This window comes from Poecile atricapillus, chromosome 24 (assembly GCF_030490865.1).
Source record: "Poecile atricapillus isolate bPoeAtr1 chromosome 24, bPoeAtr1.hap1, whole genome shotgun sequence".
In the NCBI taxonomy this organism is placed as follows: Eukaryota; Metazoa; Chordata; class Aves; order Passeriformes; family Paridae; genus Poecile; species Poecile atricapillus.
The window spans coordinates 3,127,603-3,143,215 of record NC_081272.1 but is presented as its reverse complement, the minus strand read 5'-3'; the positions used below and the strand labels follow the sequence as shown (position 1 = coordinate 3,143,215).

Below are 15,613 nucleotides of genomic sequence, written 5' to 3'. Positions count from 1 at the left end.
CCCTACCTGTCCCCGTCTTCGTTCTTGTCCTCGTCCCAGCCCCGATCCCAGTCCGATTCCCGTCTCGGTCCCATCCCCATCCCTATCTCCATCCCTGTCTCGGTCCCGTCCCGGTCCTGGTCCTGGTTCCCGTCCTATTCCCGTCCCCGTTCCCCGTCCCGGTCTCGGTTCCCGTCCTATTCCCGGTCACAGTTCCCGTCCCCATCCCCTTCCCGCAGAGGCGCCCGGGTTGTTCTCAGCATGTCCCCGTTTATTTCAGAGGGAGACAGTCGGTTCGGGACACGCACACAGAGCGTGGTGGAGCCGGGAAGCGCCCCGGGGTGCGGCTGGAACCCCGCGGGTGGCCCCGCATCCCGCGGCTCCCGCTGTCGGAGCCGGTGTCGGTGCCCGGCTCCATCCCGCTCTAGTCCGCCCGGCACTCGTGCAGCTCCTCGGCCCCGCCGATGCGGAGCCCCTGCAGCAGCGGGAAGGTGGCAGGAGGCTCCTCGAGGAACTCCCAGTCCCCCGCGCCGCCGCCGCCGTCCCCGCGGCCTCGCAGGTTCTCGTAGAACCAGGGACCAGGCTCGGGCAGCAGCCGCTGCCCCCGGTACCCCGCGGCCCCCACCCGCGCGTACTGTACGGGCTCCTCGGGACCCTCCTGCCGCACGTAGGGCCGGGGCAGCGCCGGCGGGGCGGCGGCCAGGGCGGGGTGTTCCTTCCCCTGCTGCTTCCCCGGTTCCCCTTCCAGCACAGTGACCGTGGAGATGCCGGCCGGGCCGGGCTCCCTCGAGACGAGGACCTGGAGCGGCTCCTGGGGACAAGCGGGAGGTCACTGCCGGTGCCATCTGCCCCTGCTGTCCCTCACAGGGGCCATATGCCGGGTGGGGACTGGGAGGAGCCCCCAGGGCTCACCTGCGGTACCGCTGCCGGCACCCACTTGCCCAGGCTGCTGTTGGCGGGGTCGGGGACACTAGGCCAGAGCTGCTCCTTCATCCTGGGGACCACGGGGATGAGGGCACTCAGCGAGGCGGGCTGGAATGGTGGCCTCAGTGCTGGACTGGCTCCCACCAAGCTCCCGGCGAGATGTCAGCACCTCGCAAGGGCCACCCTGTCCCACCAGCAGCCCAGCCTGGGCTGGGGCTCTGCTACTCACCGCTCGTTCTTCTGGAAGCAGATGAGCAACACCATGATTACGACAAAGACCAGCCCCAGGGTCAGGAAGAGGAACTGGATCTCGGTGTCATCTGGGAAGCAGGACAGGGTCACAGGGAACTGCAGTGGGCACCTCCAGCTGTGCTATGCCATGAGGCCAGGGCAGGACTGGGGGCCGCAGGTCCCCTCCCGCTTGCCCCCACCCTGGGTGGCTGCAGCCCTCACCCAGCACTTTGGTCACCAGGGTCAGGCTGGTGCCGTTGGTGCTGCCAGCAGCCGTGGATGCCATGATGTGCACCTTGTACAGGGTCGATGGCTTCAGGCCCCGGATGACAAAGGAGCTGAGGGAAGTATTCACGGTGGCACCTGGGGGACGCGTGGGGCTGTTGGTGTGGCAGAATCCCCCCACCTTTACAGCCCCTCAGGTCTCTGCTGGTGGGGAGCCCTGGGAGGGACCCATAAAACTCCCTGACCATCTCTGAGAAGGACACAGGGGCTCCTGATATCTCCACCCGGCACATTAGGATGGGACAGAGGGCAAGGTCAGTGGTCCTGTGGGCAGGACTCACTGGCCAGGTCGGTGATCCTGTTGGCCCAAAAGATCGTGTAGCTGGTGATGAAGCCGTTCTGCATGTCCACTGGCAGCGACTCCCAGCACAGTTCGGCCTCTGACTTGCTGATCCTCTTCAGGTGAAGCTTTGGGGCATGGGATGGTGCTGGAAAGAGCAGAACAAGGGGGGACCAAGTGCTGAGCAGAGCCACTGCCTCGGGTGGGGGGTCCCACTCCCAAGGTGTGGGAATCACGACCTGCCCATGCTGTAGGGGAGCTGAGAGAACATTCAGAGCTGAGACAAATCCAGCCCCCAAGCTGAGCTTTTTGCTACAGCCCCTGTGTTAGGGGTACATAGGGAAAAGGTCGTTCCTCCTTTTGGAAGGGGCCAAGTCTTGGTGGTGGGGCACCCTTCCCACATACCCTTCTGCTGGGAGTAGGCTGTGGTGTGCACGGGCACCCCCACAGTGCTCTCGTAGAGGGGGTACAGAGAGATGTTGTACCGCTGGAAAGGCTCGATGCCATCTACAATGGAGAGCAAAGCGGGCCGGGAGTTCAGGTCACTGGCTGCTGAGACCCCAGAGCTGCGCCGCCCCTGCCCCACGGCGCCAGCCTACCTACCCTGGGGGTGGATCCAGAGGAAGGAGGGAGGGTGGGGAGTGGGCTGGGGGCAGGGCTCGGCCCTGGTTTGGTCAGGATGGGTGCCAGCCCCCTGGGACAGGTGACCAGGGGGTCAGGACCCCCTGGCAGCCCCCACTTACCCTGGATAAGGGCTGTGGTGGCTGCCCTGTCATGTTCCATCTGCCAGCATGCGCTGCAGTGCCCAGGCTCTACTGTCACCCGCTGCCACTCCAGGACGTAGGCGGTCACTGGGGCCAGCGGTGCCTCCCAGTGCACCCAGAGGCTGTGCTCGCCCCCGGGCACGGCCCGGAGCCCTGCCAGGGGCTGACCTGCACGGGACAAGCAGCCGGGATGGTGGGAGAGGGGAGCACCTCTGGCCGTGCATGCCACGGCAGCCTGCTCGGGGGGAGCAGAGCCCCGGGGGACACGCGGAGGAGGTTTCTGGCGCTGGCCTCACCTTTCCTCTCCAGGAGGACGACCTCGGTCGGTGCCGACTCGCCGGCGGCGTTGTAGGCTGAGAGATAGACCCTCCTGGTCCCCGCGGGCACCGAGAAGTTGCACTGGGTGTGGGTGGTGTTGCAGACCGTGGGGGGGTCCCTGCCCCTCCTCCGGGGGCTCAGGGTGACGCGGTAGCCGAGCACTCGCCCGTTGGCTTCCTGCTGCTGTGGGGCCTGGGTGCGGGCAGGGTGTGTGGCTGTCAGTCCCTGTGGGGATCTCAGGCCCCAGGGCAATGCCCCGGCAGCTCCCGCGTACCCCGCCCGCCCCTGCTCACCTTCCAGCGCAGCTGCACCTCCAGCCGCCCCCCTGTCCCGGCCGGCTCAGCCCCCCACCACGCGTCCAGCTTCCCTGTGGGGGCTGCAGTGGGAGCGGGATGGCAGAAGGTGAGCGGGGCCCGTGTGACTATGTCCCCAGCGCTGTGCTGTGTGTCTCCAGGGTTGTGCTGTGTGTCCCCAGCACTGTGCCATGTGTTCCCAGCGCTGTGCTGTGTGTCCCCAGCTCTGTGCCACCTGCTCAGGCAGAGGGGACCCCCTGGGTGACCCACACTCACCTTTCTCATGGGTGGTGTAGCTCCTGCATGGGCTCCACTCACTCCAGTGAGCCAATGCCGATGCTGAGTTCCGCCGGCACCGCATCTGGAAGTGGTACTGCGTGCCGAAGAGGAAGCCGCAGCGCTGTGCAATGCCTGCCCGGCCACTGATGCCGGTGACCTGGTGGCAGCCGGAACGAGGGCTGTGCTGGCTCCTGCCTCGGGCAGGGGCTGGCCCTGGTGTGGGTGTGAGGGGACACCTTGCTGTCCCACTCACATGGGGACCCTTCCGCTCCCACTGCTTGGAGCAAAGGGAGGGTCCTGGCTCCTGCCTCAGCAGCACTCACCAGGGCCCAGGCAGGGTCCTTGGGTGCCCGGTAACGCAGCTCACACTGCAGCTCCATGTGCTCTGTGCCCCGTGCCAAATCCCAGGCCAGGGCAATGCAGTCGGTCTGGAAGGGGATAGACTGGATGCTGTGCAGGGTTGGGGGGTCCAGCTTGGCTGTGGGGAGAGCAGGGGAGAGTTGGAGAGGTGTGTGGTGGGCATCACCCAGAGCCACAACCTCACATGTGCCTGTTGTTCATGCCAGGAGCTGCAGCAAGAAATGGGAGGAAACCACCCCAAAACATTTAGGAGAATGGCTGGTGGCAAAGGACAGGAGCCTGTGTGTGCTCCTGCTTGGGAGGGAGTAATGCTTGTGAGCGCAACACTGGCACAGCTCTGCATTAATGCCTATGCAGAGAAAACAGATTCCATGGGGCTGCTGTCTGGAACACCCCACATTTGGGTCTGCTTGGGGGTGAGAGTGTGGCATAGCTGTGGGAAGGCTTAGCTGGCTCCTGGGCAGCCCTTCCCCAGCCCCAGATCAGGGAGGACCAGCGTCTCCATCTGGGAAGGCTCCTTTTATAAATAGTTTATAGGCACTGGATCCATTATTAATAGACCTGCTGAATAAATGGGTAATCAATTGCTGCAGGAGCTGTGGAGTGCAGCAGGTCAACTGGCAGCTCATAACCCACCGTACGCGCTGCTCGCTCTGTAATGCGGCGCTGGCCCTGGCTCATCCCGGCAGGACATTTATCATGGCACCTGCCCGTAAAATGTGACCTCAAGCCCAACACGTTTTAATGTCACTTTAATACCCCTGTCACCGCTGACGAGCTTCCCTGGCCCCTGACCTCTGCACTGTCACTCACCCACGTCCATGGGATCGATGCAGAGATGCTCTGACTCAGCCGTGCCCAGGGCGTTGGTGGCAGACACCCAGATCTCCATTTGCCGGTACAGCTGCAGCAGCTGGCGTGGCACCGTGCAGTGGCTGTGCCCTCCTCGTGGGGTGCAGCCCGTCACCTCCTGGGCTCTGCTCCTGTGGAACATAGAGCAGTGGGCTCGTGGTCCCTCTGGCAGAGGATGAGGCTTGCTATGGGGTTTGGCAGGGGACCGTGGTTCTGGAACTTACCCTGTGCACTTCAGTACGACGCTGGTGGGAAGGTGGCTGTCGGTTCCCTGCTCCCATTGGCACGTCAGCCCGTAGTCACTGAGGTTCAGGACGCAGCTGAGGTTGAGGGGCTTCGCAGGAGGGTCTGGGGGAAAACAGCCGGGAAAGAGCCTGAGCAAGTGCCCGTCCCTGCTGGGGAGGAGGGTGACCTGTAGAGGCAGCAGACTTACAGCCCGCCCTGATCTCGGCCATGCCAACGCGCTGCTTGGTCCCATTCCATTCCACACAGCACCATAGCCTGGCCTGCGTGTGGTTGAACCGGGGCAGGGTGAGGTTGGACACCTCTGTGCCCCCTGGACCTTGGCGCTGACTCCCAGCCACAAGCTTGTTGTCCAGCATCCATCTGATCCGGACCTTCCCCTGCTCCAAGCCGCGGCAGAGCTCTCTCTGGACGGTGCAAGATGCCGTGACAGCCGAGCCCAGGGGCACAATGGGGGAGCCCACAGTCACTGAGGCGCAGCCCAGCGTCCCTGTGGGCAGGAAAAACATGTCACATCCTGGGCACAGCTGTAACAAAGCCATCTCAGCTCCTCAGCTCCCAGGCAGGACATAGGGAGGAGCCTCTTCCCTTAGACGGGCCCCCCATGTGTGGAGAGGAAGAGCCGAGCGTTGGGCAAGCCACTGGCAAGTGCCAGGCCCTATCCTGCCCGCTCCTGCTGTGCTGCTGCTGTTCCTCCTGCCCCTGGCCCCAGGCAGCCCGGATGGGTGCAGGCTGCTGCGGATGTGTGGCTGTGGGACAGGACAGGATGGACCGCACTCACCGCCCAGGTGGAGGAGCAGGAGCAGGGAGAGCTGCAGCAGGAAGGGTGTCCCAGCACCGCACCGGGCCATGGTCTCCTCCGTGGCTTTGGCATCACCTGGAACGGAGAAAGCGGCTTGGTCTGGGGGTCGGCGACGGCTGGGGACGAGGTGGGCTGAAGGAGCCGGGCTCCATTGTCACTGGCGCTTCCCGGAGCAGAATGTCCTTTCGCTGTCAGCGTCAGCCGTTCCCGCAGCCCTTCTGACACCTCCGCCCCCGGCTCGGCGCCCGCGCCGCCACAGCCGCCGGCGTGGGAAGCGCAGTGGAGAGACCCCGGGACGCGGGTCCTTCCACACCGCCGTCACCGGCCCCGCACCCCATCCTGGGCACAGCACCCTGTTCCCGGCCGCAGGCACAAGCTGATTTTATCTCCACTATCTCCAGCCGCTGCCGGGCAGAGATTTGCGGTTTGAGGGCGGGTGAAGGCGGCGGAGGGCGATAAGCTGGGAGAGGGAAGCGAATGACCGACAGCAGCAGAGCGGGACTGGCCGGAGCTGCGGGGTCCTGCCCTCGCCCCTCCCGGATGCCCCCGACAGCTGCATCCCCCTCCTGCTGCTGGAATGGCCCTGTGAGCAGAGGCTGCCTCTGCCTCTGCCTGGATCCGCTGCCCTGGATGGGTCCCAGACACGTTCGGGACCCAGGAGGGGCTGCCCACACTGTGCCCAGCTCCAGGTGCCCACAGCTCCTCACCCCCCAAGCCAATATCCAGAGGGAAGCACTCGAGTGTGGGAAGTGGGACAGCAGCCACCCCTGAGCACTTGGCACATGCAGCTGTCCCAGGCAGGGGACAGGGCAGAGCAGCCACAGACCAGATGCTGCTCAGTGGGACCAGGCACCCACCCCTACCTCACCTCCATCCCTACCTCGCCTCCATCCCTGCCTGTCCTCTGTGTCCGGTGTGTCCAGCTGCTGCTCACCGCTTGCTCCAGGCGCGTGGCTCTGTGCTCAGCCTGTTTGCTAACATGCTGCTTTCCCCGTTAGTTCCTCAAAACCAGGGCCGTTAGTTGCTGTGACGCTCTGAAGAAGGTGATTGCAAAACACTTCCCTGAAGTCTGCGACCCCCTCGCTCGCCGTAGGCAGGAAAGCCCAGGGGATGCGGACACCCTGAGCAGCACCCGGCCTCCACCCTGCCTGCTCCAGGGCCGGGCTTGGCACAGCCGGGATGTGGCACTCAGTTCCTCACTGCAACTGCCCCGGGGCCACCGGGCTGGCCTGGGGGACACGGCAGAGGAACGTGGGCCGGTGAAGGTGGCGGGAAGCCATGGGCTAGGGAATTGGCAACTCAAGGGGCAGGAGGCAAACGCAGCTGTGGCTGCGAGTGCACTGTGATGCCACCTGGGAGCAGCTCACATCCTCCAGCCTGCGTCCGTGTCCACGAAGTCCAGCTTGTCCCTGGGTGAGCGGCCTGAAAGATGTTTGAGGGCAGCCCATGACATGATGTTCCCACCAGTATCTCCCAGTACTGACCATTAACTCATCTTATTTCAACAGCTCTTTGCCTGGGGCCGTGCCGAGCTGCTGTGCCCAGCCATGCCAGGCTGGAGCACAGCCCCAGCGGGGAATCCCGTGTCTGGTGGGATGGAGCTGGCAGGGGAGGTAAACAGAGGGTTGCGCAACCCTCCACACACTCACAGCTTTCGCAACCACGGCGGCTGTTGTGCAAAAAGCTGTTTACTCTGGGGTTGGGGCAGTGTTTCGCCTCCATGGCACGCTACAGTGCTCACATAGCTCCGCGCTGCCAAATCTGGGGGGGCTGAGCAGCCCTCTGGGAGCAGGGAGTCTCGGTGTGGTGGGACACCAGCCTGGGGACATCTGGCTTTGCCTCCTACAGAGCCAGAGGGGCTGGCCTGGGGCTCGCTCTCACTACCGACCTCACAAGCTCGACAGCCCAAGCAAAGGCACTACTCCCCAAATCTACCCTGCTTGTAACGGGTCAGGCTGCTGGAGGGGCTGGGCTAGGGGTTCAGCACCCTGGGCTGGGGCACGGGGCCGATGCCCAGTGCCTGCCCGGGCCGGGGGAGCTGCCCTCGCAACATTTCCCTGGGGTGTAGCAACCCCCAGCACTTTCGGGACGGAAGCCGGAGCCGTGCGGGCTGTTTACCAGCCGAGCAGGAATATCCGTGGGTAGCCGTGGCGACGTGGGCATCTCCCTGGGAACCGAGGGCGCAGCGCTGCGAACACTCAGCTGGACACCGAGAAGCGCCCGCCGCCGATGGGGCCCTGCCACAGGCTGGGATCCGGGCTGGGGAGGAGACCTCGCATCCCACAGCAGCGCACGCCTGTCCTCGGGCTCATCTCCGCAGGGAAAGGGCTAGTCCCAGGAGGCTCCGAGCGTGCCAACCTGCCGGGACAGCCGCCTGCGAGCGGGGATGGAGCAGACGTGCCTCCTGACAGCGCTCTCGGTTCCCCTTCGGCTCTGAGTCACGCTCACAAGCTCACACATCCCGTCCCTGGGAAGGGACAGGAATACGAGGCAGGGTGCAAGGTGCCACCCCGGCAGAGATCCTGAGCCGTGGGTCCCGGCCAGCCTGGCAGAGGGGCTGGGGCAGGAGGGTGCATGGGGAGGGGGCTGCCGGGGTGCAGAGCTGGGTAACAGAGGGTCCCACGGTGCAGAGGCAGATGGTGACACAGACCACGGCGTAGGACAGCAAGAGGAGCACAGTTTGGAGGGAGGGTGGATGCTCACGAACCAGGTTTTGGGGTGAGCGGTGGGGCAATGGCTCCCAGTTTGTGACATAAGAGCCTCCCAAGCCTGAGGCCATCAGGCAAGGGGGAAGGTGTAAAGAGGAAGCGGCTGCGGGGTTTTTCCTGGTTGCAGTGGGTTGGATGGCGTTGGGCAGCAGCCCGTGAGTATGGCCAGACCCTGAGGGCAGCTCTGGTTGCAGTCCACAGGTGGCAGCCCCACACCCAGTACCTGGGAGCTCTCAGCTCCCTCTCTGCTCCCAGAGCCTCTGATTCCACCCCTGCTGGGTGGATCATTCCTCTTAAACAGAATAAAGTCATTCCCAGTGTGTATCAGCTCTGCAGGCAGCAAAACCTGCCTCCCCTAAAGGGATTTTCCCTTTCTTCTTTCCATTCCCTAGAAAATAGAGTATTGTTAGTCACGTAAGATCAAGATCCAAGTGCAAAAGCTTCTGCAGTCTCTAATGGGTGAGAAGAGCTGGTTAATTGGTGCCCAATGCAATTAATTCAGACTGCCCCCTTGTTCAGCCATCAGCAATGAGGAGGGAGCAGAGGGCTCCCCATCAAGTCACTCTGTGGGTGGGCAGAGGGGGTCAAGAGAGGACCCTTGGCTCTGGATCACAGGGGGACATGGGCAGCCTGCCACCATGGGACAGGAGCCCATCCAGGACCCTCCTGTGTCTGTAGGGTGTGGTCACCCAAACACTGGAGATGTCCTTGGTGCTTATCCCTGCTGTGCCACTGCCAGCTCCTCCCCAGCGAGGCAGCTGCAAATTGGAGAGGATTGATGGCAGGGGTCCTAGAAGCTGACCTTGAACAGCTCCCGACACATCCCTGCGATTAATGAGGCAGGAGGATTAATTTTTGTGTGGTAGATCTGAGGAGGCCCTGATGGGCATGGGGAGGGGGAGGAGGGGCAGGATATGCTGCCATTTTTCATCTCTTCTCTATGAGATGCCAAAGTGGTGCCAAGGGGCCACAGCTCTGGCTTGGCAGAGTGGTTTGACAGGGTGGATGGGAAAGAGGGAGAGATCCTCCATAGGACCACCTAGAACTTGCCTGTCCCTAAATTCCTGCCTCTGTTGCACAGGTGTCTGTGGCAGAAGAACCTCCCTATGTCCTTTGGCCGAGCCCTGTACCAGACTCTCACCCCTCATACTCCTGGAAATTCCTGCTCTTTTCTGCTGAGTCACTCCAGAGCTCAGACTTGTGAAGCATCTTCTGCCATTGCTGTAAAGAAATTTCCCTTTGATGCTGCCTCTCATCAAACCAGCTGGGCAGGGGCTTTTCTCCCCCCAGCAGAGCCCTCACCTCGCTGTGCCCGTGGTGCCAGTCTGGTCCCAGCTGTCGAGGCTGCGTGCCCACACCCGACACTTCCCAGCAATCAGGCTGCAAGCAAATCACTATTATTTTTCTGCTCTAATGAACACCTCTGACAAGAATAGGAAAAAACCCCAGCTTTTATCAGGAGAAAAGGATACCTGGGGATTATTTGCTCAGTCAATAGCTGCAGGTAGGGGCCACTGACAGCTGCTCGTGGCTGGAGTGGCTGGAGCATTGCATGGAAAACTCTCCCAACTGCTCCCCCCTTGCTGTTGCTGTATGAACCCCCCACCTCAGCTGTGCTGCCCAGGGAGATGCCCTTCATTCCCTATCCATGTCACTCTGGGACACACTGCCAGTGCCAGGCCCCTGGAAGGCACAGGGGTGCTCGAGCTGTGGGGCGGGAATGTGACTTGGAGTGGGCACTTCTCTTCCAAGGGCTCAGACCTGTGAGAGCAAAATGTCCATGGTCAATTGAGCTAATCACAAAGGCACTGAAATGACTTTGTGAGGTTATAAACATCTCTGCTTGAATCCAGTGACACATGGAAATAGGAATCCAACCAAGCGGCCTCCAAAAGTGCTTTATTCCCCATTATTTTCATTAGCTGCCTTGTAATTTGATTTGCCATTGGCTTTTTCCATGGCCAAGAGGAGTGCCAAATGAAACACCCACAAATGAGCCTGACAGTGTCCAAGGGTGTCGTCAGGAGTGACACAGCTCCCCTGGCTCCTGGGAAACTGCCGTGTCTGTGCTGTGCGAGATGGGACTGAAGGCTGGGGTGCCTGGACCACCCTGATGGCTCTGATACTGCCCAAATCTCCTGGCCAAGACTCCCTGAGGCTCAGGCTGTTGTTCCCATCAGTGCCCTTCCTGGGGGGCACAGGGTGAGGGCCCCAGGGCTGGCACGGTGTCAGCACCACCACCTGTCTCTGGGTGATCCTGTGCCCCCTGCTCCACACTGACATCCTGTCCCCATTATCTGCAATTTCCTTGAAAGCTGTCAGGCATCGAATGGGGCCCCTTTGCAAATGAAGAGAGGAGGAAACAACCAGGTCTGCATTTCCCACTAGAAATTAATCCCCCCTCCTTAGTTAAAGGCACCAGTGAAAGAGGCCAAGTTGTTAAGTGACAAAAGAAAAATGGTTCTTGCCTTCCAGGGTTATTAAAATCATGTTCTACAATTTTAGCAGCCACAAGGAAGCCCAGATAATGACAGATGATGATAATCCATCTCCAGCACAGCCTGGTCTATAATGATACTGCCCATATCTCTTGTATTACCACCAATTACTCAGTGTATAATGAAAAAGTACATCCATTCTGGGGAGCTGCATTTGCTAGCTCTGAATCAAATTTCTCCTTCCCCCAGTACTCTCCTGCTACAGCTGGAGCCCCCACCATGCCTGGCTCTGGGATCTGGCTTTGGGGATCCAGCCTGTCCCTGGCAGGGTTTTGTGCCTGTGAGGGCTGTGAGTGCCCCTCACCTTGGCCCCGAGCTCCTGGGGCTGCACATGGCCTGACCGGGGACACAGGCAGGACAGGAGAGGCTTTGAAATGCAAATCGCAGGAAGAACCTGAGGACAAACAAAGCAAAGTGAATGGTCTCTTCTGGTGGAGCTGCCAGCTCAGAACCGACCAACCAACCCAGCCTGGGCCACCCCCATGAGCTCCCAGAAGCCATCCCTGCTGCCAAAATCCAGGTGAAAGTGCCTGTCCAAATGCTGAGGTGGCATCATCCTGCTCAGCACAGCATCATCCCCCTCATCATCACAGCATCATGCCACAGGGCAGAGCAGAATCCTGCCCAGCACAGCATCATCCTGCTGGGCATGGCATCATCCTGCTCAGTACTGCATCAGCCCCCTCATCTTCAGTGGCACACACTGGAACACTCTGGCACACGCTGGCACACACAGGCACATGTTGGCACATGTCGCCCTGAAAACTCAGCTTCTGAGCTTGCTAACATAGTTTTCTAAAGACTTTCCCAGGACAGTAACTGTAAACATAGATATGTGTACATTCTTTCTGTTACACGTCTTGTGATGGACATCTCTCATAGCCAGTGCAGTGAGAAAGTGTTATCCTGACCATCCAATCCCTGGCTGTGGTCAGGAGCCTATAAATCCTGGGGGGAAAAATAAACTTTCTCTTCTCTTTGCCACACCTCGACCTGTGTCCGTGTGATCTATTCATCTTCAGCGGTAACAGGCACACACTGACACATGTTGACACACGCTGGCGCACACTGGCACAAGCTGGCACATGCAGGCACGCTGGAACACTCTGGCACAAGCTGGCACACTCTGGCACACAGTGGCACACACTGGCACATGTTCGCACACATTGGCACACAGTGGCACACATTGGCACACGTTGGCACATGTTGGCACACACTGGAACACTGGCACACACTGACACACACTGGCACACACTGACACTGACACACTGGCACATGTTGGCACACTGGCACACGTTGGCACACGCTGACACACTGGCATATGCTGGAACACGTTGGCACATGCTGGCACACACTGGCACACGTTGGCACACTTTGCACACGCTGGCACATGCTGGCACACGTTGGCACATGCTTGCACGCACTGGCACACGCTTGCACGCACTGGCACACGCTGACACACTGGAACATGGTCGAACACTCTGGCACTCACTGGCACATACTAGCACACACTGTCACACATTGGTACACGTTGGCGCACGCTGGCACACTCTGGCACACGCTGGAACATGCTTGAACACGCTGGAACACTCTGGCACACGCTGGCACACGCTGGAACACGTTGGCATGTGTTGCCACACGCTGGCACACACTGGCACACACTGGCATACTTTGGGACATGTTGGCACACATTGGCACACACATTGGCACACTCTGGCACAGCATCATCCTGCCCAGACAGCATCATCCCCCTCATCATCACAGCATAATCCCACTGGGCAGAGCAGAATCTTGCCCAGCACAGCACCATTCTGCCCAGCCTGGAGCAGAGCTTCCATGACAACCCCAGTATCACCCTCTGATGTCTGGAGGTGACAGGTTCACACACCTCCCCTGCCACAGATGCTTCTCAGGGAACATGGACCCCTGAGCTTTTCCACCACCCTCCCAAGGGGAAGCTGTGCTCCCTGCACCCTGGGACCAGCTGCATTTCACAGCAGCATTAATCCCGTTAAATTACAGTGGGAATCACTCAGACCCAGGTGGGCATCTGATTGCAACTGGATCCACTCCTGCTCAGCACCTGGAAGCAGCACGAGGCTGTGTGAGGTTAATGTAGATATATATTTCATCTGGATGATGTTGTCTTTCACTTTATTCAGGTCAAAAAGAGGGAGGCAACATCTTTTAAGGTGAAAACATAATCTTTTGGAAAATTGAAAGTACAGATCATTGTTTGGACAGCAGTCTGTGCGTGTGCTGCCACCAGGGCCTCCAGTGACACTCCAGAGACCCCCAACCTGCATGGGGGGCACCTGCATGGGGGTCCCTGGAGCAAAGGAACATCTTGTGCTCATGGAGAGGAGCTGGCAGTGGGAAAGCTCCCAGAAAACATCGTGTGTGTGTGTGTGTGTGTGTGTGTGTGTGCGCACCATATGTGCACTGGGGTGGCCCTGCCTGCCCTTCCCAACAGCTGCCCTGGGGAGCACCAAATCTCCTACATAAAGAAAGAGCTCACCACAACAGGGCCAGGCTCCCTGTAAATGTTTTTCCTTGGAGCAGAGCTCCACAGCCAGTTGCCTCGTTAACACTGCTCTCCAGGTAGCAGAATTTGCCTCGTTATTTCTTAAATTAAATGCCTTTATTTTTCATAACTTTGTGTAATAAATCTGTGTGTGTTTAATACATAATTAAGGGCTCCTCCTGCTCTGAGCTGCTCTGAGCAGAACGCCTGGTACCACCTTCCCCAGCTCAACTTTACACGAGTTATTAAAGAACAGAGGTGCATCTATTAATTACTTCATAAATATTAACAAGCCCTTAATGGCTGGAATCCTGGAATAACAACTTCCCAGGGAGTTCAGTTTTAAAACGGTTGTTAACTACACTGACCACTGGGCTCTGGGAGCCCACAGGACCCCACGATGTGGGCGATGGCAGCAGGAGCAGTGCCAGGGCCAGTTGCTGTGTTTGGATCCCTTGGCAAGTCACTCCTGGACTGAGGACAGAGCTGGGGTCACCAGAAATATGGTTTTAAATTGAAGGACAATAGGTTTAGACAAGATATTGGGGAAAAATCCTCTCCTGGAAGGGTCATGAGGCCTTGGCACAGGTTGCCCAGAGAAGCTGTGGCTGCCCCATCACTCAAGGCCAGGTTGGGCGAGGCTTGGAGCAACCTGAGATAGTGGGAGGTGTCCCTGCCCATGGCAGGGAATGAGATTGGCTTTAATGCCCCTTCCAACCTGTTGGGACCCTGGACACAATAAAATACTGTGTTTGACCTGAGGCCATGGGAAAGGCTTCCAAAATGAACAGATAGAAGTGAAACTGTGAGTGTGTAGTTTAAATAGAAGTGTTTTATATCACTTGATGGAAAATTTAGACTTTAATGTTTTAGAATATAGTAATATGTATGCAACAAGATGGAGGTTTTAGGGCATTAACCTGTCTTGTTCTTTCACCTTCTTCTTGGTTTTGGGTGGTATTGGGTAATTGGACAGAAAAGTACGCAGTGTTGTGGAACATGGGTGTTAAAGGTAAAAATGAATTAGTTGGCATTTGATTATTGGATAGTTTATGCTTAAAAGGCCTTGTGGACAGAGCCCGAGGTGGCCATTTGTTAGGTTAGTGTGTAGAAGTACTTACTATCTGTAAAAATGTAATATAGCTAAGGTCAAATCAACACCCTAAGTCTGAAAACGAAAACTGTCACTGCTAGTCAATTCCGACCCTGGGGAAAAGAACCCAGAGACTTTTACACCAGCCCAAAGCAGTCTGTGGTCCTGCAGGCAATGCTTCAGGTGGTGTCAGCTCCCATGTGAATGAAGTGAGTCCAGGCTCCTTCACCCAGCACCTTCCAGAGAGCTCAGCTCAGGGCAGCCCCTGCACAGCTCCTTAAAACACCCTTAGCCTGTTCTCACTTACCACCCCTCTGCAGCAGCAGCAAAGTTATGGAATAGTTATTATTAATTACTATCAATTAATCAATCAATAAATAACCAATAAATAATCATAACACTGTAATATAATAATATATAATAATAAAAAATTACTAACTATTAATAGTTATTAGTTATTATTAGCAGTGTGCCTCATAGCTGGTAATGCCAGGGTGTCCCTGCAGGTCCCCAGGCCCTGCTCATCCTGTGCTTTCCTTCCTGGAGATGTGGAGATCCTGCTCTTGGGTCCAGGAGAAGTTATGGGGGCAAACTGGGGAGCCAGGACTGACCCTGCACAGGGCTGGGGCTGCAGTCAGAGGGGGGAGATGGAAGGAGCATCCACGACTGCCTGTTTGGCACCACTTTTGGAAACACATCCCCAGCCCAGGCTGCCAGCGGGGCTGATGTGCAGCAGGTGCAGAGGTGATGTCTTGGAAGCTGGGATGACACTGATTCATTGGGACAATTAAAGCTCTTTCCAGCCTTTCCTCAGTGGCATTTTGGCATTTGATTCTTCATGAGTTACAGCACTTTCCTCGCGTGGAGACATTTACAGCCATGAATGTTGCAGAGCCCAGCACAGCATAATTACCTTCTGAGGAGAGACAGGAGATTTGGGCAGCAGGAATATTCCAGCCAGGAGTCCCTGTGAATTCCCATGGGCTGGGGCTTCTGAAAGTGTGAAACACCGAACCAAATCCAGGGGGTTTGGCATGTTTACATTCCACCCTGAAAATTCTCTTTTGCGAAGGGAAGATCCCATGGACGGAGCAGGAATTCCCTGTGGAGCATCACTCCAGGATGCAGGTCTGGCACCATCCCTGTCCCTCTCCAGGCCTGGGCCTAGAGAGGGGGATGC

General features: G+C 58.6%; 1 protein-coding gene across 3 annotated transcripts; it reads right to left on the bottom strand.

Annotated features, from left to right (window-relative positions):
* Nucleotides 1-236: 236 nt before the first annotated feature.
* Nucleotides 237-6,641, bottom strand: CSF3R (colony stimulating factor 3 receptor). 3 transcript variants are annotated; one of them, XM_058856234.1, is made up of 16 exons: nucleotides 6,491-6,641; nucleotides 5,590-5,685; nucleotides 4,999-5,298; nucleotides 4,790-4,913; nucleotides 4,527-4,696; nucleotides 3,677-3,831; nucleotides 3,351-3,510; nucleotides 3,075-3,157; nucleotides 2,760-2,973; nucleotides 2,443-2,631; nucleotides 2,105-2,206; nucleotides 1,701-1,847; nucleotides 1,357-1,497; nucleotides 1,133-1,223; nucleotides 892-973; nucleotides 237-790 (listed from the first exon to the last, which is right to left on the bottom strand). In XM_058856234.1, the coding sequence occupies exons 2-16, from the start codon at nucleotides 5,657-5,659 to the stop codon at nucleotides 404-406; spliced, it is 2,415 nt and encodes an 804-aa protein (XP_058712217.1). In that variant the 5' UTR covers nucleotides 5,660-5,685; nucleotides 6,491-6,641; the 3' UTR covers nucleotides 237-403. The 3 variants fall into 3 exon arrangements, with proteins under 3 accessions (XP_058712217.1, XP_058712218.1, XP_058712219.1); XM_058856235.1 differs by lacking the exon at nucleotides 1,357-1,497; XM_058856236.1 differs by lacking the exon at nucleotides 237-790 and having other exon boundaries at nucleotides 904-1,011.
* Nucleotides 6,642-15,613: the final 8,972 nt, after the last annotated feature.